Source organism: Balaenoptera physalus, assembly GCF_965194825.1.
Source record: "Balaenoptera physalus genome assembly, chromosome: 16".
In the NCBI taxonomy this organism is placed as follows: domain Eukaryota; kingdom Metazoa; phylum Chordata; class Mammalia; order Artiodactyla; family Balaenopteridae; genus Balaenoptera; species Balaenoptera physalus.
In genome coordinates this window covers 34,127,763-34,148,154 of record NC_138898.1, presented here as the reverse complement: position 1 = coordinate 34,148,154, position 20,392 = coordinate 34,127,763, and the positions used below count along the sequence as shown (strand labels likewise).

At 42.9% G+C, this 20,392-nt stretch overlaps 2 protein-coding genes across 5 annotated transcripts in view; both read left to right on the top strand.

The window, feature by feature from the left end:
• The first annotated feature begins 105 nt into the window (after positions 1–105).
• Positions 106–5,934, top strand: PCNA (proliferating cell nuclear antigen). Its single transcript, XM_082431439.1, has 6 exons — positions 106–565; positions 1,431–1,528; positions 1,691–1,758; positions 2,887–3,081; positions 4,423–4,546; positions 4,634–5,934. Exons 1-6 carry the CDS (start codon positions 345–347, stop codon positions 4,711–4,713), a joined length of 786 nt encoding a protein of 261 aa, XP_082287565.1. The 5' UTR covers positions 106–344; the 3' UTR covers positions 4,714–5,934.
• Positions 5,935–6,431: 497 nt separating this feature from the next.
• Positions 6,432–20,392, top strand: part of TMEM230 (transmembrane protein 230) — a 38,421-nt gene continuing 24,460 nt past the window's right edge. For 2 of the 4 annotated variants that reach the window (XM_082431471.1, XM_082431472.1), the window contains exons 1-4: positions 6,432–6,580; positions 8,526–8,646; positions 9,985–10,107; positions 20,296–20,373. In XM_082431471.1, the coding sequence (XP_082287597.1) occupies positions 8,548–8,646; positions 9,985–10,107; positions 20,296–20,373 (300 nt within the window). In that variant the 5' untranslated portion in view covers positions 6,432–6,580; positions 8,526–8,547. Of the gene's footprint in view, positions 6,581–6,602; positions 6,758–8,525; positions 8,647–9,984; positions 10,108–12,753; positions 15,192–20,295; positions 20,374–20,392 lie in introns of those variants that run through there. The other 2 variants (XM_082431469.1, XM_082431470.1) reach the window with 2 other exon arrangements.

Sequence of the window (20,392 nt, the reverse complement as noted above, 5' to 3'; positions counted from 1 at the left end):
GCGCAGCGCTCATGCCCCGCCCCCACGTTCTCACCCTCCAATAGATGTTAGGGGTGGGGCGGGCTTCGTGCGGAGCAGGGACACGATTGGCTCTGCAGTGTCTCCGCCCAGGCAGCAGGCGGGGCAACGTGGTGACGTCTCCACGAGGGGCGCGGGGTCGTAGCGCGCGCTCGCAGACGCGGCAGTATTAAACTGCTGCAGGCGAGGCGGGCTGGTTGTTGGTTTCCTCCGTGTCAAGCATTCGTGAGTCAGTTTTCCAGCTCGCTCTCATCTTCTGAAGCCTAAGCCGGCTACACCTTCCTCCTTCCTTCCGCCAGCAGCCGTGTCGTTGCGACTCCGCCACCATGTTCGAGGCGCGCCTGGTCCAGGGCTCCATCTTGAAGAAGGTGCTTGAGGCGCTTAAGGACCTCATCAACGAGGCCTGCTGGGACATCAGCTCGAGCGGCGTGAACCTGCAGAGCATGGACTCGTCCCATGTCTCCTTGGTGCAGCTCACCCTGCGCTCCGAGGGCTTCGACACGTACCGCTGCGACCGCAACTTGGCCATGGGCGTGAACCTCACCAGGTGAGCCCCTTAAGCAGCGGATAGCCGGGCCCTGATCCACCCTTTCTGGCTCTTGGCGGGAGCGCCTGCGAGCCGGGCCCTCATTGGCTGGAGTGGGCCGTCTGCGCCTTCTCATTGGCCTGCGGCACCGGTGGGGCGGGACCCAGCAGAACGCGCGGTTCGGAAAGCCCGCGCTGGCTGCAGCGCGAACCGGCTCTTTCCGCGCCAAAGTTACAAAGCGGGTGGTGGCGGGAAAATGACGGACTTCTTTGCGGTGCCAGGAAAAGACTGTTGCAGAGCTCTTTGGTCATTAAGTGCAGGTGGCCTCGGATGCGAAACCTTGGTGCTGGTTGACTTTAACTGCTTTATAATGTGTCCTAGTTCTTTCGCCCTAACTAGGGCCAAGAGTATTTCTTTTACTACTGAGTTGCGGTGAGCACCCCAAGATCCCGGTTTGAGGAAAATTTTCTCCAGGGCAGTGCTTTCAACTTTTGACCACTACCTGTCTAGTACATACACATGTTTAAATCTTAAAGCTTGTGAGAAATATTTACCCGTACTACATGCAGTGTGTTTTAACAGGTTTATTAAATCGTTTTTAAAGATCGTTGGCCCAATAATTTACTTCACCAACCAAAGGGATTTGCAGTTCATAAAATACTGCTGTTTTATTTATATACAGAAGTGAAATTGCTCTTGGTGGGGGGGCTGTTTAGGTTAAGTATAAATACTACCAGATTGCATTCCAAATGGCTGGACCGGCTTACACATGCCCCTGGAGTACGTTTCTCTAACTCACCAATTCGGCAGATGGTCTAATGGTTAAAAGTGGTACCTCCTGGTTTTAATTTGTTGATTTTAAACCCTTTGTTCTTCTGTGTTCTAGCATGTCCAAAATACTGAAATGTGCTGGCAATGAAGACATCATTACACTAAGGGCTGAAGATAACGCGGACACCTTGGCACTAGTATTTGAAGCTCCAAGTAAGTCGCACCCTTCTACTGACTTACGCTAGAAGAAATTAAAATGTAGTGTCAGTATTTCCCAAGGCTGAGAGAAATTTAAGATAATGTTTGTGATGACTGTAAAATATACCTGATAGTTGTAAACTTACATGTTCTTCAACATTTGGTTTCTTTTGGTAGATCAAGAAAAGGTTTCAGACTATGAAATGAAGTTAATGGATCTAGATGTTGAACAACTTGGAATTCCAGTGAGTATCAAAGTTTCTGATTGAGCATACTGTACAGTCATGATAGTTACAGAAGATATATTAATATAATAATTTAAACCCTACTTCCTAACAGAACTTTTTCTGTATAACTGCTCATGCATGTTCCGGAGTGGGGTATTTAAGACTGACGTATTTGTCATTTTATTAAGTTATGGTGTTCTACAGTGGCTTATTAGTTTGAATTTATTTCTGCCAAGTGAATATTTACATTAACCTCTGCATCTTTTTTTAAATTATTATTTCTAGAGTGCTTGATTTTTTTTTTTGTTTTTTTGTAGATCTTTATTTTTTTAATTTTATTTTTGGCTGCGTTTGGTCTTCATTGCTGCGTGTGGACTTTTTTCTAGCTGGGGAGAGGGGGGCTATTCTTCATTGCGGTGTGCAGGCTTCTCGCTGAGGTGGCTTCTCTTGTTGTGGAGCATGGGCTCTAGGTGTGCAGGCTTCAGTAGTTGTGGTACTTGGGTTTAGTAGTTGTGGCTTGCGGTCTCTAGAGCGCAGGCTCAGTAGTTGTGGCGCACGGGCTTAGTTGCTCCACGGCATGTGGGATCTTCCAGACCAGGGCTTGAACCTGTGTCCCCTGCATTGGCAGGCAGATTCTTAACCACTGTGCCACCAGGGAAACCCGAGTGCTTGATTTTTATTGAGAGAAGATTTTAAAGCTATTTTAGCAGAAATTCATTATGGTTAGGTTTATCAACATCAAAAGAGAAGAGATGTTCGGATGTTTAAAATGCCTAACATCATATTCTCTTGTTTTGGAAAGCAGACCTGTTTGCGCCATCATCACTGTGTGCCATACCCTAATGGCCTCTTGATTTAGCCCTACTGTAGGGTGATAAGGTGGAGGCTCTTGTTCCCGGGATAGTGCATTTACTGTTAAAAGTTTAAGCTCTAATTTGTTTTCTTAGTATGGTTATTCTTACAGCATACTTGTTTTATATCTGCATTTATTTTTTGAGTGGTTAGAGTGTTAAGAAATTACACAATGAGTGATATTTCAAAGTAATCAGAAAATCTTGAATTCTGAGTTCTTGTGTAGATGCTGAGTCTTCAGAAAGTGAGGGTGCCAAATCTTTCATTTCCATGACATTTAAATTTGTTTTATAGGAACAAGAGTACAGCTGTGTAGTAAAGATGCCTTCTGGTGAATTTGCACGTATATGCCGAGATCTCAGTCATATTGGAGATGCTGTTGTAATTTCCTGTGCAAAAGATGGAGTGAAATTTTCTGCAAGTGGAGAACTTGGAAATGGAAATATTAAGTTGTCACAAACGAGTAATGTTGATAAAGAAGAGGAGGCTGTAAGTAGTTTTTAAGTAAACAAAATACTTTGAAGAAGAATATTAGGTTGTGTCTTAGCCTGCTAAGGCTTCTATAACAAAATACCATAGACTGAGTGGCTTATAAACAACGAAAGTTTATTCACAGTTTTGGAGATTCGGAAGCTGGCAGATTTGGTGTCTAACGAGGGCCTGCTTCTTGGTTCACAGACAGCAGCCTTCTTACATGGTGGAAGGGGCAAGGGAGTTCTCTGGGGTCTCTTTATAAGGGCATTAATCCCATTCATGAGGGCTCTGCCTTCCTAACGCTAAGCACCTCCCAAAGGACCCACCTCCAATACCACCATATTGGGAATTTGATTTTAACGTGAATTGGGGTGGTGGTGGGGGCCACAAACATTCAGTCTTTAGCAAGGTAATTGCTAAAATTAAAGAAAACTCTAAAGAAAAACAGACAATTTGCATTTCCAAGTAAATAATATGTGAGAATTGAAACTTGAAATCTGCAAGTGATCTTATAGATGCCATCTAACTTAAATTTGTGAGAAGGGAATGCAAATTTAGTGCAACCTTTATAAACTGTAGAACAACGGGTTTGTGTATCAAACCCACACATACTCTTAAGGATAGGATTGCGAGGCTAGCTTTAGCTTTCTGGAGGTACTTACTATGTTTTTACCAAATAATTGAGCAACCCAATAGGATCTAGTTGAGGGGAAAATCTAGCTGTTGTGAGTTCTTATGTAATCCTTGTATTAACTTTTAAATAGAGTTTAAAAATACATATATTAGTAACAAATATATATTAGTAACAAAACTCCAGGGGCTGATTCTCTTCTCCTAAATTATATTTCACTCCCCTGCCAATCTTGATTTTTGTTCTTCTCTCAAATGTTACTTAACCCATAGGGAATTCTCTGGCGGTCCAGTGCTTAGGACTCCGCACTTTCACTGACGAGGGTGTGGGTTCGATCCCTTGTCGGGAACTAACATCCCGAAAGCCGCACAGCTAGAAATTTTTAAAAAAGGAAAAAATTCACTCATAAATATTTTAATTTATTCGTAGTGTAAACATTTTATGACATCTAAGAAAATTATATTAAGGAATTTTTCACTATTCCTACTTGGTTATTTCAGTTTGTTTGAATCAAGATTTTAATAAGGTCCGTACATTACAGTTCATTGAGATACGCTTCTTAAATTTCTTTTAGTCCATTGGTTCTCTCTTCAATTTCATTTTCCCTCTATTACAATTTTATTTGTTGAAGAAACTAAGTCATTTGTCAGTGTATGTTAGAAATGAATGGGTTGTAGCTTTCTTGATGTTTTTCAGTATGATGAATCTTTTGTTTTCCCCCTAAGGTTACCATAGAGATGAATGAACCAGTTCAGCTAACTTTTGCACTGAGGTACCTGAACTTCTTTACAAAAGCCACTCCACTCTCTCCTACAGTAACACTCAGTATGTCTGCAGATGTACCCCTTGGTAAGATAATAAACTTGTTGAATCTTGTTTTGTAGGTAGTGTATGTGGTACTTCTCAGTAATTAATTATATTCCTGTTTTCTTTCAGTCGTAGAGTATAAAATTGCTGATATGGGACATTTAAAGTACTATTTGGCTCCCAAGATCGAGGATGAAGAAGGATCTTAGACATTCTTAAAATTCAAGGAAATAAAACTAAGCTCTTTGAGAACTGCTTCTGAGATGCCAGCACATACTTAAGTCTCTTTTGTCTTTGTACCTCTGAGTACATATGTAGATATTGTTTTCTGTAAATAACTTTTTTTTTTCTCCATTCTCTACAGTTTGTTCAAAGAGTAAAGTCCAAAGTCAAATCTGGTCTTGTTAACCTAGTAATAACTTTGCCTTACCTAGGAATACTCCTTATAATTTTTATAAACAAAAGGGTTTTGACTGTAAATGCAGTTTTAAGTATTGTTTTCAATTTAAATAAAAGTCATTTGAATTTCAAGCATCACAGGACAGTGCCTTCATTTGGACCACGATGGTTGCAAGTATCCTAGAGAATTCACAATTCAAGCAGCTCACGTAAATGAGCTTATTTTTTCAGTCTAGAGCAGGTTGATATGACATTAGATACAGTGATAAAAAGTATTCCAAATACAGCAGGTGACAAAGTATTTTGGAGGATTCATTTGCCAAACTTATTTTGGTATTCTGACTTGAGCTCAAGAAATGAAAGGGGAGAGTAGAACAAATATATAATATTTTGTCATTTTTGCTAAGCAGAAACTAACACTTCACAGAAGCTTAATGTACCCAAAGTTCTGTCAGCTTTATAAGACTAGCATTGTTACAGGGCAGTGTTTCATTAGCCTAGGGAGCTTGTACAGGAGTCTTGGAAGTTTTAGTAGATCTGATAGGTCCCAAGGAGTATGTCTGTGCAAAAATAATTTCTCTAGTGTAAGTAGCCTTTTGTGGGGACTTATTCCCTTAAAGGATGAAGGTGGCTTAAATTCCATGGATGTTGGATTCAACCAAGAAAGTGAAAAAGGCCCAGCAGTAATTGTGCTACAAGGTCACAAGTTGGCATGCTGCATATTGAGAATTCCTTTATTGTAGTCCTTTTTTCTGGTGTATTTTGTGTTTGGTGGATTAAATGACAGATTTCTGTCGTACTTGCAGTGATGGTAGAACTCACTGTATCCGGTAACTATTCATTACCTTCTGTGTGCCTGGGGTTGGGGAAGGATATTGGCTGCAAAGGGGCCTGATGGAAATTTTTGGAGTGATGAAAATATTTTATCTACGTTGTGATGATGGCTCTAAGACTATATGCATCTGTCAAAACTAATCCAATTGTACTTTATAATATGTAAATTATACTATAATAAAGCTCGACATTTTAAAGAGTTTCACGTGTTGCAAAATGTCCCTTGTGGCCAGACCTCTTACCGGGGTAAGGCCTGAAGACGAGGAGCGGGAAACTGAAGCGCAAGAATGTGGGGCTACTCGAGAGTAGCGGGTGGGGTATAGGGCGGCAGAGACGGCGGCGCGGCCCGGGAAGAAGGCCTTCCCTGGGCATAGGGAGACCTGACAGCTCCGGCCTTCAGGGAGCTTGGCCGGCTCGGCTTCCGCCGCTCAAGGCGCCACTGAGCTCCCTACACTACCCTAGGGGCCGGAAAGAAACACGTAGCCGTCTAGCCCTGGACCTGTGACCCAGGCGGCCCGGTTACCTAGGCAGTCGCCCGCCGCGGCGGAGGTGGTCGGCAGCCAGCCCAGCCCACTGCGCCTCCAGAAACCCCACGGGGCGCGCTCCCTCTGCGTAGCCCTAGCAACCCGAGCACAAGCCCGAAACCGGACGGGGAGTGGAACGGGGAGGCGTCGCTCCCTGTGACGCCACGTCCGGCGTGCTGTCTTCCGACACGCCATTTCCGGCTCCCAGCTGGTCTGGGGCGGGGAGGCAGTTGGGGGAGGCGTACTGTGAGGTCTCCGGCTCGCCTGCTGCGAACCGTGAGCTAGCTGTCTGCGCGCGGGCGGCCTGGCCCGGGCTCCGGTAAGGCGTGCGTGCGGCGGGGCGAGGGCGGAAGAGCTCGACTCAGGTTCGCGGCGTGGCCCAGACTGCGCTCCCTGCCGAAATCAAGCCCCGAGTCCTCTGTGTGGAGCGTTCGCCCTCCCGGGGCACGGCTGGCCTTTTTCCAGAAACTGGATTTTGTTTTCCTTCTAAAATCATGTCGGTCCTTATTTCTCTTGTTGGCTCGGTCTGGAGGCGGGCAGGGGAGTAGTGTGTAGAGGCGCGTAGTGCGAGGCACTGTGCTAAGTGCTTTGCTGATGCTTTCAAAATTCTTGCAGCATTCAAGTGCTGAGGAAATTTTGGGGTTGCGGTGAGGCTGGTAAAAAAGCCTGTTGGGAACTTGGGCTGGTACCGGAAAACATTGATTTACTTTTTTCCTTTCCACTCTTTTAGAATTATTATTCTTTGCTACCAGTAAGCATTCGTCTCCCCTCTCCTTCACGCTCTGCGCTTTTTTATGTTTTGATGCGGTTTATGAAGTTAATGTCAGAGTATGTAAACTATTTTTTTAAGACTAATACAAATCAGAGGTGATTAAATGCTCTCAAACCCCCCACTTATTGGTAGTTTGGACTTTAAGTTTTATAGAATTAAATTTAGATTATCGTGTAGTCGGGATCGCAACACCTAAAAACATAGTATTTGACGGAATTTGATCTAACCCTTTTAGAAAAGCACGTAAGTAAGCATACTCTTATTTTTTCAATACTTGATTTCTGCTTCAGTATATAATTACTAAAAAGGGACATGAGCATTTAGCACCAATTCCTTTATAATGCTAGTTAATTTAGGTTGACTGCGGGCCACTTGAAACAGCTCATTAACATTCAGTATTAAGTATATATAAAGCACTTAAAACAGTACCCGTCACTTAATACTAGGTAATTGTTAACTGCCATTATAATGATGATGATTATTTGCAAAATGTCATACCAGAGGAAGGCCGGTCTTTATGTTTTATGTTTTTTTTTTATGTTGCCCTTATTGAAATACTTAATTTTGTTTTTTTAAAGATATGTTTCACTTTTAGAAATCAAATAGCTTCATGATCAAAATTTACTTGTTTCATTCACATAACTTTGTGATTTTATGGAGGAAAAGTACACAAATTAAAATGTTTTTCAATTTAAATGTCATTGTTTTTTAATCTTATCTACTGTGTTTAAACTGGTGACATAATAACCGTGATTTCATTACTGGAGTCAGCTTTGACTATTTTGAACAAAAACCAGGTATTCAGAGTTTTTTGTTTATTTGTTTGTTTTTAATGTAGCTGTAGAAGTAACCTGGAAAGTGCAATCGCTGCTTTCAGTGCTTGGGGTGGAGCAGAGAGGCAGGCAAATCAGAGGACCCTGGTACAACACTGGATAAGCCAGTAGCTTATCCAAATTTACAACAAGAAGTTTTACAGATCTTTTGTATTAAAAGGATGATATCTGTCAGAGGGAAATAGGCAAAATGCTGATGTGAATGTATTCCATTTCCCACCCTCTCTCCTCTCTCCCTGACAAATAAGAGAATCACTTGAGTATATGCTCCTCTTGCTTTTTCTGGAAGCAGGGACGGGGGACAGGCAATACTATACTATAGCAGAATGGTTGAAATGCCAGATGGACTTGGATTTAAGTCACCACCCTTTCACCTACTCACCGTGTGACTTTGGAAAAATTAGGAGGCAGAGAAACATTGGTGGCAACATAAACATGAGGTCTGGTTCTTGGCAAATGTCTTGATTCTTATTCTACCAGGACAAACCAGAGTAGATGCATAATGAGAATGCTTTCACTTGTCAAATGAATATCAGGTTCTAAGAGCAATGGAGCCTAAATTGCCAGTTGCTAGTATGACATTGCAGCCCAGAACTCCAGTACGTATAACAAACACATCGTTGTAGCCTGCAGACAATAATACTTTTCTTTGTTTTCAGACTGTAACTGTGTCAGCGTGTTATGATGCCGTCTCGTACCAACCTGGCTACTGGAATCCCCAGTAGTAAAGTGAAATACTCAAGGCTCTCCAGTACAGACGATGGCTACATTGACCTTCAGGTAAATGCAGAAGGGACCTGATGAGATTGGCTGGCTCTGTTTCTGCTCAGTTAGCAGGGAAACCTTCCAGGTAGAGGTTTTGCTCACTGTCCCTAGATATTAGAGGGAGCAGCAGGAAAGAAACTCTGCTCTGAGATTTTCAGCCATAGCCTGCAGAAGGAAGGACCTTGGCAGAGCAGTTTCGAACCAATATAAATATTGTCGAAGAAATTTTAGTCGTAATGCCAGAGTTAAGTAGTTGCAAATTCTGTGTAGTTTATCTGGAAACAATCAGATTGTCTTTTGTTAAGTAGAATTTTTTAAAGACTATGTCATCAGTTTGTTTACACTTCAGTCAAAACCACCAGTTCATCTTTTAAGGGAGAAACTAACTGCTAAAGCCAGCAGATTGTGGGAATCTTCCTTCTTTCCTGATGTCATGAGATCCAATTTATTAAAGGTATTCTTTGTGGCAAACAGTAAGTAAAACAGAGAATATTTATTAAGTTTGTGTCCTACCCTGATCATTGTTTATAAAATAGTTAATGGTGTAGCATCTCCTTTTGCCCACTTCCCTTTAGAATAGAATATTTTAGGTGGAACCAGGACCGAAGAGGAAGTGTCAGGAACCCATCCTTTTAAATATAAACAAATCAATTATTCTTTGTACTTTTTGGACCCACACTTGAAGGAGAGAGTTTTGGGGTGTTTTTTTTTGTTTTGTTTTTTTTTAAGTGCGTCTGGGAAGCTTCCAGTCAGTTAGGTCAGACACAACCATGAGCCAAACCTCAGGAATTTGTCTCTGAATCTTAACCTTGAATTGAACTTGTTAATAAGGCAGGTTATTTGCCTTGTGGGGCAGGCAACTAATGCTTTAGAAAAAGTTTATTTTAAAACCTTTGACTATATGCCAGCTTAGCTTTGAATGCCAGAAATCACTTATTTTCTTTCTTATTTTCCAGAGCATGATGTACACTCTTAATCCCTGTAGATTAGTACAGCCTTCCATGTGCCAAGACACGTTTATTAAAAACATGTCTAATCAATGAATGACCATAAAGTGTCTTTTGTTTTTGTAAGAAAATAATTTTTTTACGGTACAATGAATGGTCTGTGGAATGAGACTAAAACGAGAAAGAATAAGAGTCTGGGACTCCCTCCCTCAAGTTATTGTTAGAGCAATAACTAGAGCTTCATCTCCTGCCAGTCCTTTTCCTTTCTCTCCCAGAGCTGCATTGGGTAGTAGGACTTACTTCAAGACACACCAAGATTGGTTCCTCTTATCCTCTCTGCTTTAAAGTGTCTGAGCCCTGGTATATTCATAATGCTCTTCCTTGTCTTTTTTTGTTTCTCTTTCAGTTTAAGAAAAGCCCTCCTAAGATTCCATATAAGGCCATTGCGCTTGCTACGGTGCTGTTTTTGATTGGCGCCTTTCTCATTATCATAGGCTCCCTCCTGCTGGCAGGCTATATCAGCAAAGGGGTAAGCTGAGGGGCTTGTGGGATTGCCACGAGATGTTTAAAATGTGAGCCAGGACTCACATTTTTATATTCAGTTTTATATTAATATTGAGTACAGTATATTCCAGCAGAAAGGAGAAAAGGGTTTTTTTTTTAGATTTTGTTCTCAGATAACAAGACATATTTCTTCCTTTGAGATTCAACAAACTTCTCCCACTGTTCCTATGAGGTGGGTGTGGCAGGTAGGCAAATTTTCCCTCTGAGATGTTGGGCAATTTTCCCACCATCTTAGTTTGGAACAGCAAAACTGAGCCTAGCTTTGAGGATTCCTGACTGATAAAGGCCATAACTGGAGTAGAATGCTGTTATTATAACTTTGCAGTTATACTACTGTAGTTAGTGTTTGGGGAGAAGCAGTGAGGCTTATATAGGTCTGGGGCCACTGACCCAGCCAGGACTTCTGGCTCATAGATCAGATCTTTCTTAAATTGGATTTGGTTGGAGTTCCTATTGAGCTTCAGTACGATACCTTAGAAACCTAAAGTAGTTTTTGATGGTTCTTTCTTTTGGATTGTATACAGATGCTTATACACAGCATCTAAATTGTTCTAAAGTAATACTGACCATAGTTCACATCTGTTCTTCAACACACACCAGGCCAGGGGATGATGGTCACATTGGTCTGCAGAAGGAACAAAGCCAAGAGCTAAAACTGGGGGCATTATCCTTGTAACTGGGAATATTAACACTGTCACAGTAAAATGGCTACGTTTGGCTTTTGAGACCTGTATCCAATTTGCCTTAGGTCCTAAACTATTATGTGGCCACCAGAGGCATACTTGGTCCTGTCTAAATTTGAACATCTAACTTCAGGACTGTGCCTTCAGTTAACTTTCATTGCAACATGCATTGTTAATCCCAGGGGTATAGTCAAGATTCTATTAATGATGTAAAAATTGAGAGTGGAGGTGAGCTCCACATGCAACAAATATCACTTCACCTTGTGTGCTTTATAAAAGACTACTTTATAAATAAGGATAAAGGTGTTAATTAAGAAAATCACCTAATAGATTGTTTTGGTTTTTAGTTTGGAGTTCTTTTCACTATTATTGCAGACATTTCAAACAAAACAGAAGTAGATGAAATAATATGAACCCCCACCGTGTATCTACAACTCGGCATCAACAATTATGAATGTTTTGTTTCATCTATCCCCAACTTTTTTTCTTGTATACTAAAGCAAATACCAGATTTACATTTGCTGGTAAATCTGTAAGTGTGCATCTCTAACAGTTTTTACATTAATCTAGGAGCGTTGTCTTGATACCATTTACTTGTTTTTCTGTTCCTCATATTTCTTGCATACTGTTAGATTTAGGGACTTGCTTAGATTTAGTTCTACTTTAGCTTTGTTTTAGAAAGAATATTTCATAGGGGTGCTGTGTATTTGCTCTTGCACATGGGTTCTCAAACTTAAGCGTCTATCAGAATCACTTGGCAGACTTGTTAACACACAGGTTCCTTGACCCTGCTCCCAGAGATGCCAGTTTTGTAGGTCTAGGGTGAGGCGTGAGAATTTGCATTTCTAACAAGTTCCCAGGTGATGCTGGTGTTCCATGGACCACATTTTGAGAACCATTGCTATAGCATTACATTAGGAGGCACAAAATGGTTGTCCTAATTTTTAGTTGATATTAAGATTGATTACTGGGTTCAAGTGTCTTCAGCCTAATTGATTTATCATAAAATGAATTACCTTTTTCACTGATGAATCCAGTTCTATCATTTTCCACGTTTGTCAGCGAAAATTCTTCTGGAACTTTCTCAAAACCATTATTTGGTTACCCTGAAATACAGTATGTATAGTGAAGGTAGGAAAAATGTTTGATTATTTCTCTTTAATTATCAAATTTTTATAAAAATACACCTAGCAACCTCAAAAGGTAACCAAAGAATTGTTAGTATCACTGTAAGCTTATCATCTTTTTACATATTTGTGCTTCAGTCAACTATAGTCTGTATTCTTTTTAACGTATAAATTGTCCCATATTTGGTCAGTAGGAGCCTCTTCAGGTTACTCCTGTCTTTTCTTTTTTTGAATATTTCTTTCTTTCTTCATTTGGTTGTGCTGGGTCTTAATTGTGTCAGGTGGGCTCCTTAGTTGTGGCAGTTCGTTGCATCATGCATGTGGGACCTAGTTACCTGACCAGGGATCAAACCCAGGCCCCCTGCATTGGGAGTGTGGAGTGTTAACCACTGTGCCACCAGGGAAGTCCACTACTCCTGTCTTTTAAAGCTGACCCAGGTTAGCCTTTGATAGCTTTCTTGTTTTCTGGCCCAGCAAATTATCCCAGGCCCATCTGTACATTCCCTGCCCCCTCAACTCCTAGACAGCCATTTCTCTAAGGAGCTCTGGTTTCTTTATGGGAAGTGGATACCTATGGTTGAACATGGATAATTTCTTTATAATTTTTAGTACTTTGTAGTTTTTCTGCAATTGATAGGGAGGCAAAGAGATGTAAACCTTTTGTCTTGGTACTGTATTACCAAAAGAAAGTGCTCTGAAAAGTATGTGATAACTGATCTATGGATTGGACCCATGGCTTTATTTTATTTTAAAATTTATAACTTGCATGGTACTGATGTGTTTGCCTCCTTCTGCCACCAGGGGGCAGACCGGGCTGTTCCCGTCCTGATCATTGGCATCCTGGTGTTCCTGCCAGGATTTTACCACCTGCGCATCGCCTACTATGCATCCAAAGGCTACCGGGGATACTCCTACGATGACATTCCAGACTTTGATGACTAGCACACACCTCAGCCCTGAAGAAAAGAGTCACAGATGGGACTGAGCCCACCTTTAAGACATTGAGCAGATACTGTAGCTAAGGGCTAAGGAGTTCTGCGATTTGCAGATGTTTAACAAAACAGTGGCCAGATTTTATGGGTCCATCCGAAAGATGTTAACTAAGCTTACAACTATCCATGTCATCAGGACAGTTTCTATTTTTCATCTCCTGGCCCTGGCAAAAGCTCCTGACAAGTTTTTCCACGTGAATATGTATCATGAAAAGTAGCAATGTTAATTGTATGGGAAAGTGGGAGGTTATTCTGTAGTGGAATGTGTTGCTGCCACCACCCTTTTTAGAGTTGAGCATTCTTTTAAATAGTCCTCATTGTCAGTATGTTCTTGTGGCAAATGGAAGAATGCAGTATGTCAGATTTCTTATTACTAAGTAATTTATTTTGAAAATATGTAAGTGTCTTATCCCCATACTCTAACTTTGTGTTCTAGTGGAAAACCGTGGCAAAATCAAATATCAGTGGGGTGCATCTATAATATTTTTTACTTGCTTTCTTATTAACAGCAACTAGGAATTTTTTAAACCTCAGAGCAAATTTTCAAACTGTAAACACATTCTCTGTTCACCAGTCCTTGGCCAGCTCTGATCTGGTTCACTGACAGGTTGGCCAGCGTATAATTTGGATCATTCTGTCCTTTGTATATCTAGATGTTCTGTATATCATACCTTTAAGGACAAGACTTTTGGCTGTTTCCTAAGGAAAAAATGTAGATAAGTGGTTATTATTTATAGTTTTTAACACTGTTGTTAGCACCTCATATTATGATGTCATTCTGCTGAAGATTTTATTAAGAACTGGCCTGGATCTCTAGACGACAAGACTGCCTTAGTTTGTTTCTGTTTCCTATCTTGCAAAAAATGGCTTGTATTCAAAAGAAATTAAAATGTCAAAATCTAAATCCTAGGCTTAAAAGATAACTTTAAACCTATTTTAGAAAACGTTTTAGTAATTATATGATATCTTTGATCCCAATACCTAGGACTACCTTCATTTTTAGATAACTGGCATTGTGCATTAGACTGTTTTCCAGTCATTCTTTTACTCTGAAGTTATGGACTTGGATGATTAGAAGCCTGCAAGTGCCATTAGCTGAGATTTGGAGGGCTGTGGGTAGAGCAAGGTTATTAGGGAAGATGACTTCAACTTTGGATGTATTAAATTTAGATGTCTACTTGACATCCAAGTGGAGATGTTGAGTAGGCAATTGCAATGTGCAGTTTGGAGTTCAGGAAGGGAGTCTATGCTGTAGTTAGAAATTTGGGAGTCAGTGTTGGGGCGATATCTAAGGGCCATGGGGCTGGATGAGATCACCCACGGAGTGAGTACAAATGGGAAAAAAAGCTAGGCTAGGACTCAGGAAGTGAGAGACAAAGAGAGGGTAATCGGAAGTAGCCTTCAAGGTTAGGTGCATTTGGTAATGGGAGGGTAGGCTGGGGAGTCCGGTAGTCTAATTAAAGTTCTTGGGCCTTGACAGTGAAGATGTGAGGAAATATATAAAGCTTGATCCTGGGCAGTGTTTGCAAAGCAAAGCTAAGACCAGAAGGTTTTGGCCAAACTAAATTATTTTGTCCTTTTTATAAGGGTAATGATGCTGCTAGTAAGGGGGAAAAAAAATCAAAATGGAACGGTGGGGAGAGTAAACAGTCCATTCCCATGGTTGTCTAATTAAGTTTCTTGTATACCCTTCTAGAAATGTTCTAAGCACATATCTATCCTTTTTTCAAAAAACAAAAACGAAAACTCGGACTCCCATTGTATAGCTCCATAATTTGTTTCCCACTTACTCTATTTTGTGTATCTTGCCGTATCCACAGAGATCAGCCACATCCTTTTTTTTTTTTGGCTGCATCATGTGGCTTGTGGGATCTTAGTTCCCCGACCAGGGATTGAACCCGGGCCCCCTGCCTTGGGAATGTGGAGTCTTACCCACTGGACCACCAGGGATGTCCCTCTATTTCATTTTAATACTTGGAAAAACCCTGAGTTGGGTAAGATTCTTAGGTAATAAGTTGATATTTGGGACTCACATTTAAGCAAAGCCTGAATTTCCCTTACCGAGTATGAAAGCCAAATGCCTTTAGGGGCTGGACAAGTAAAGGAATGGAGGGCAGAGGGATGGCTAGGATTAACGGGAACCAAGGTCAATTGTCAAATGTATATTTTATCTAAAAGCAGCCTCCCCGCTCCTTCTGAAGTGTTGGCCAAACCATGTGCCCTAGCTTTATAAAGCTTTTCTATTTATTTATTTATTTATTGGCTGCACTGGGTCTTTGTTGCTGTGCGCGGGCTTTCTTTAGTTGCATCGAGCAGGGGCTACTCTTCGTTGCGGTGCATGGGCTTCTCATTGCAGTGGCTTCTCTTCATTGCAGAGCACGGGCTCTAGGCACACAGGCTTCAGTAGTTGTGGCACGGGGGCTCAGTGGTTGTGGCTCGCGGGCTCTAGAGCACAGACTCAGTAGTTGTGGGGCACGGGTTCAGTTGCTCTGCAGCATGTGGGATCTTCCTGGACCAAGGCTCAAACCCGTGTCCCCTGCATTGATTCTTAACCACTGTGCCACCAGGGAAGTCCAATATAAGGATTTTCTTATTTGCAACAATAATTATGTCTCTCAGTCATTTCCAAAGCTAAATCCTCCCCAGTTGCATCAGCTATTCTACATGTGATGGCAGTTTTAGACCCATTTCTTCTGGATAAGCTTCACCTGGTCAATGTGCCAGAAGCATATTGATTGCTTCCTTTCTGCCCAGAATTTTAGGTGCTGAGGGTACAATAGGAAAGGATAAGACTTGGTCCGTGAGGAGCAGAGGTTGCAAACTAGTGGCCACAGATGTTGGCCAGAATTGTTTTAAAAATGGTAAAGTTCACCTGATCTTGATTTGGGCTTTTCCTGGAAAATCAGTAGGTTTTTCTTGCTGAGAGGCAACCAACTGGAGCAAAGTAGTAGTGAAGCAGCTTTGAGCAGAGTTCTCCAGTTCACTGCCGTCCCCACCACTGCTTGGTTACTTTTGTACCAAACCTTCTAGTTTTCTTCATTAAGGGCAAAGAGTGTGTCTTACAGTCCCACAAAGTCTAGCACAGTGCTTGTAGGGATTTAGGTTTATTGAATGAAGAATCAAGGTCAAGAGTGTGTTTCTGTCCCAGGACACGGTGTTCCTTTGAGGTACAGACAGATGGGCTGGTACCATTTGATTCAGACTTTCCTAAATGACCCTCTGTCAGCTGCCTGGGAGGCCAGCTACTCTGTAGACAGATTTGGTGCTCCCTGGTGAGTCAACTCTCTTCGTGGCACCCTCTGCTCAGGCCATTGAGCCCAGTTCACAACCACCTGCAAGTCCCCTCCTCCAGGGTTATGCAGTGTCCCTGCTGGCTCGCACAGAGGAGCGTCCATTACTGGTGCAGTGAGGGAAGCTGGTAAAGGGACAAGAACAGCCTTGATTTTCTGCTGAGCTTCAAAGGGCCATAAACCAAATCAACTCACCTTATTTGCCTTGCTCTGTCATCTAATTTCCCATCCCGAGGCTCCTGGCCTCACATGTGTGGTCAGTTATGGCTTAGTGCCAGGGTGGGAAGGGCATAGACTGAGTCTTATTTGCCACAAGGTATTGCACAAATTACTTCTGGAGCCTCGGTTACCTTGTAATGTAGGGATAAACCAGTTCCTACCCTGTACGGTAACTGTGAGGAGTAAATAAAACAACGTGGGAAGGTGCTTCACACAGAGCCTAGCACTCAGTAAGTGGAAGCTGCTGTTTGAGAGTGAAGAAGTTCACTCCTTTGGCTTCAGGGAGTAGTGCCTGGGGTGAAGCTGAGGAGGAGAGGAGAGAGCTCATCTGTTATCCCTGATGCCAACCTGAAGAACCTGCTGTTCCATGGCAGAGCGACCCCGGAGCCAGGGGCCAGAGCCAGCACAGCAGTCAGCCCCACCAAGGCAGGGCTCCCTTCCCTGACAGCTGCCTGTGGGAGGGGGTGAGGAGGTCTCCAGACCCTGCCCTTCTCCAGCATGCAGCTGCTCCAGTCCTCTGGTTGAACAAGAGAGGAAGGGGAGGACCAAAGCATCCCACTGTAGCCAACACGTGGGCCACCGGAGGCCCTGCAGGGAAGGCTGTGCAGATGAGATGATGCAGCTGGAGTATGGTCAGACCACCTCTCCCTGGAGCTTGTTCTTCCCTCCCCTTTCTCCCATGGACCCTGTTTGCACCTCTTCTCTTCCTGCACTTCCCCTTCGCAGTCTTGCCCCTTGCTATTCAAAGTGTGGTCTGCGGACCAGCAGCATCAACAGCATCCTGGAGCTCGTTGGGTAGGCAGAATCTTGGGCCTACCCCAGACTGCTAAACCAGAACCTGCATTCCAACAAGACCTCTGGGGGACCATTGCCTGTCAGTGTCTGAGAAGCACTGATCTGGGGTATCCCATGCCTCAGTCCATCCCCTCCCTTTAGGACTGGACCTCCTCTGGTAGCGCCAATGGCTAGGAGTAGGGGCACCCAGAAGTTTAGCCCCTCCTCCTCCATCCACCATTATTCTCCGGCTAAAACAGTAACCCCCAGTGTCCTGGGCAAGCTTCATAGAAATGGCACAGAAACAATGCAGGAAAGCTTTGTGAAGATCCATTTTTGTGAGCAGTGAGAAATCAAAAGAGAAGTCCCACAGATGGGGAAGGTCTGTGGCAGGAGTGGAAGTATGCTTTGGTGCTCTGAAGGCCAGGGGAAGGGACAAAGTGTACTTTATGACCCAATGAGAGACAGGATGTTTTGTCTTGGTTTCTGGGGGAGGCAGACCTGGTGGCTCAGGAATTTACCCTGAACACTGAGGTGCTGGCTTTCCTCCCTGTCTCCGTGGGTCTCTAATGCCTCCAGTATTTCATTCCTCTCACTAACTTGGGAAGAGCTGACTAGAAAATGCTCCAGTCTGGGAGATAAAGGTTCTTGGCCAAGATGCTAATCCTTCAAAAGGGTTTTCTCTCGGATTGATGGCCGCCGAGTTTGCTCTGAGATCACCACCCACAGGACCACTATCCCCCTGCAATTGAAAAGATGGCAGCAGCAGAATCACCAACACAGCCTCGGAGGGTTTGTGGCCTGGCAGAGTTGAGAAGATGACTCGTCCCAGGTGGGAGGAATGACCTTGCGGAGCTGGGGAAAGTCAGATCTCTGTGGACATAGCTCCCGGCTCCTGCCCCTGGACTGCAATCTGAACACTTTAACTTAAGAGGTTACTGACAGGAGACTTGCTGAGAGCTCTGTGTCTGCTTCTTGGGGATGTCAGAAAATGCCAAGTATTTTCCCCATTTAATGGAGTCTGAAACCACAGTGAGACCAAAAGAGCCATGGAATGATGCTGGCCCCAGATCAAGGACTCCTGCTCATTCTGAGCATTGACTCAAGGTGGTATTCCATTGTGTTGCTCTCCCAGGTGTTTGCATCCTGCCTCCAGCAAGGAGCCAGGGAGTCTTCTCTTTCCTCCAGTCTCATCTCATATTAATGGCAGTAAAAGAAGTTAACTTCTCAAGTTGCAGAGATTCAGATTTTGCAGTCTAGAAAAGCAAGGTAGGCACAAAGTCCATGAAGTCACATGCAGTGTTGGCAGAGTGGATCCACATTTACTTACCAAGCCTCAGGTCACCAAAACTTGAAACTTGAGAGGACTTCGGGGGCAAAATATCTCTTTATTAAAACATCTCCAACATTAACCAGAAAAGTAGACCACAAGCTTTGAAAACAAGTCTGTCTTTTTGTGTGTTTGTTTGTTTTGGCTGCACCATGCGGCTTGTAGGATCTTTTTTTTTTTTTTTAAAGTATTTGTTTATTTATTTATTTATGGCTGTGTTGGGTCTTCGTTTCTGTGCGAGGGCTTTCTCTAGTTGTGGCAAGCGGGGGCCACTCTTCATCGCGGGGCTTGTAGGATCTTAGTTCCCCGAACAGGGATTGAACCTGGGCCACAGCAGTGAAAGTGCCGAGTCCTAACCACTGGACCGCCAGGGTATTCCCAAGTCTATCTTGATACAGTTAGATCTTCCATGTGTCTTATTGGTCACAGCTTTAACCTTTGTTTTATCTCCAGACTTTGATTTAAATTTGCCTATTAATACACCTTGAATTCTACTTTTAAGTTTATCCATGAAATATTTGGGGGCACCCACTATGAACATTTGCTAGGCCTCAAAAGGGAATGTCCACTTCCTCCAGAAGTTTGCAACATACTTAGAGAGAAAGAGATCCATACCTGAACTAGCTAAACAAATGCAATAAGTAATATTAATAAATGAGTAATTTAGAAAGTTTTTGCTCTGCTAAGTGGATTGGAGAGGAAAGGAGGATTAGCAGGCCCTGAAAAGCATCTGTCTGAGACAAGACTCAAGCTAGACCACAGGCAGGTGGGAGGGAAACTTGGGCTGGTCCCAAACTGGTAATGGGTACTGTGGTCTGGGTGCCCAGGCTGGGCATTGGGAGAGCTGGGGATTAAGGTTGCCAGAGTGACACAGAACTAGGTTGCGACCAGCTAAGGAATGAGGAACTTTGATAGCTTTCTTTTTAAATTTCGTTTTATTTTTCTAAAAATTATCAATGCACATACCTTAAAAAGTCAAATGGGGGGCTTCCCTGGTGGTGCAGTGGTTGGGAATCTGCCAGCCAATGCAGGGGACACGGGTTTGAGCCCTGGTCTGGGAAGATCCCACATGCCGCGGAGCAACTAGGCCCGTGAGCGACAACTACTGAGCCTGCGCGTCTGGAGCCTGTGCTCCGCAACAAGAGAGGCCACGATAGTGAGAGGCCCGCGCATGGCGATGAAGAGTGGCCCCCGCTTGCCGCAACTAGAGAAAGCCCTCACACAGAAACGAATACTCAACACAGACAAAAAAAAAAAAAAAAAAAAAAAGTCAAATGGTTCCACCAGGCTTGTCATGAAAATCAGTAGTCCTCTGCAACCCCTCTTCCCTTGCTCCCCAAGAAACAATCACCTTCAATTCTTCCAGCTGAAACTTTTTGTGTTGACTTTGCTATCTCCACATGAAATATATTACCACTTAACAATATTTCAGTATTAGGCCTAATCAATTGATTTTATCCAGTGGGAGGTGGAGATTTTGCTCTGTTCCCTCATCGTCTCCCATGATACTCACATACTTCCAGGCCCTCCATTTTCTCCATATAATTGTGTCATTTTGGTTGGATCAGTATTAAATGTTGACATTACCAAGAATATATAGACCTTATTTGCAGCTAAGCCAGGACAGATACTTTTAGTTTTTCCTGGAATTAACAATCTTGCTTTGTTTGTTTGTTTACATAATTTTCTGTGTATCTATCACTAATTCAAATTGTTGCCATTTGTATGTATCTCCTAGTATTTCATCCATTTCGTCTTGAAGAGCTCTGTCCAGAGCCTGCTGCCCTGTTCTCCACCTGCTCATGCTACTTCACAGGTGAGGATGTGACTGCAGT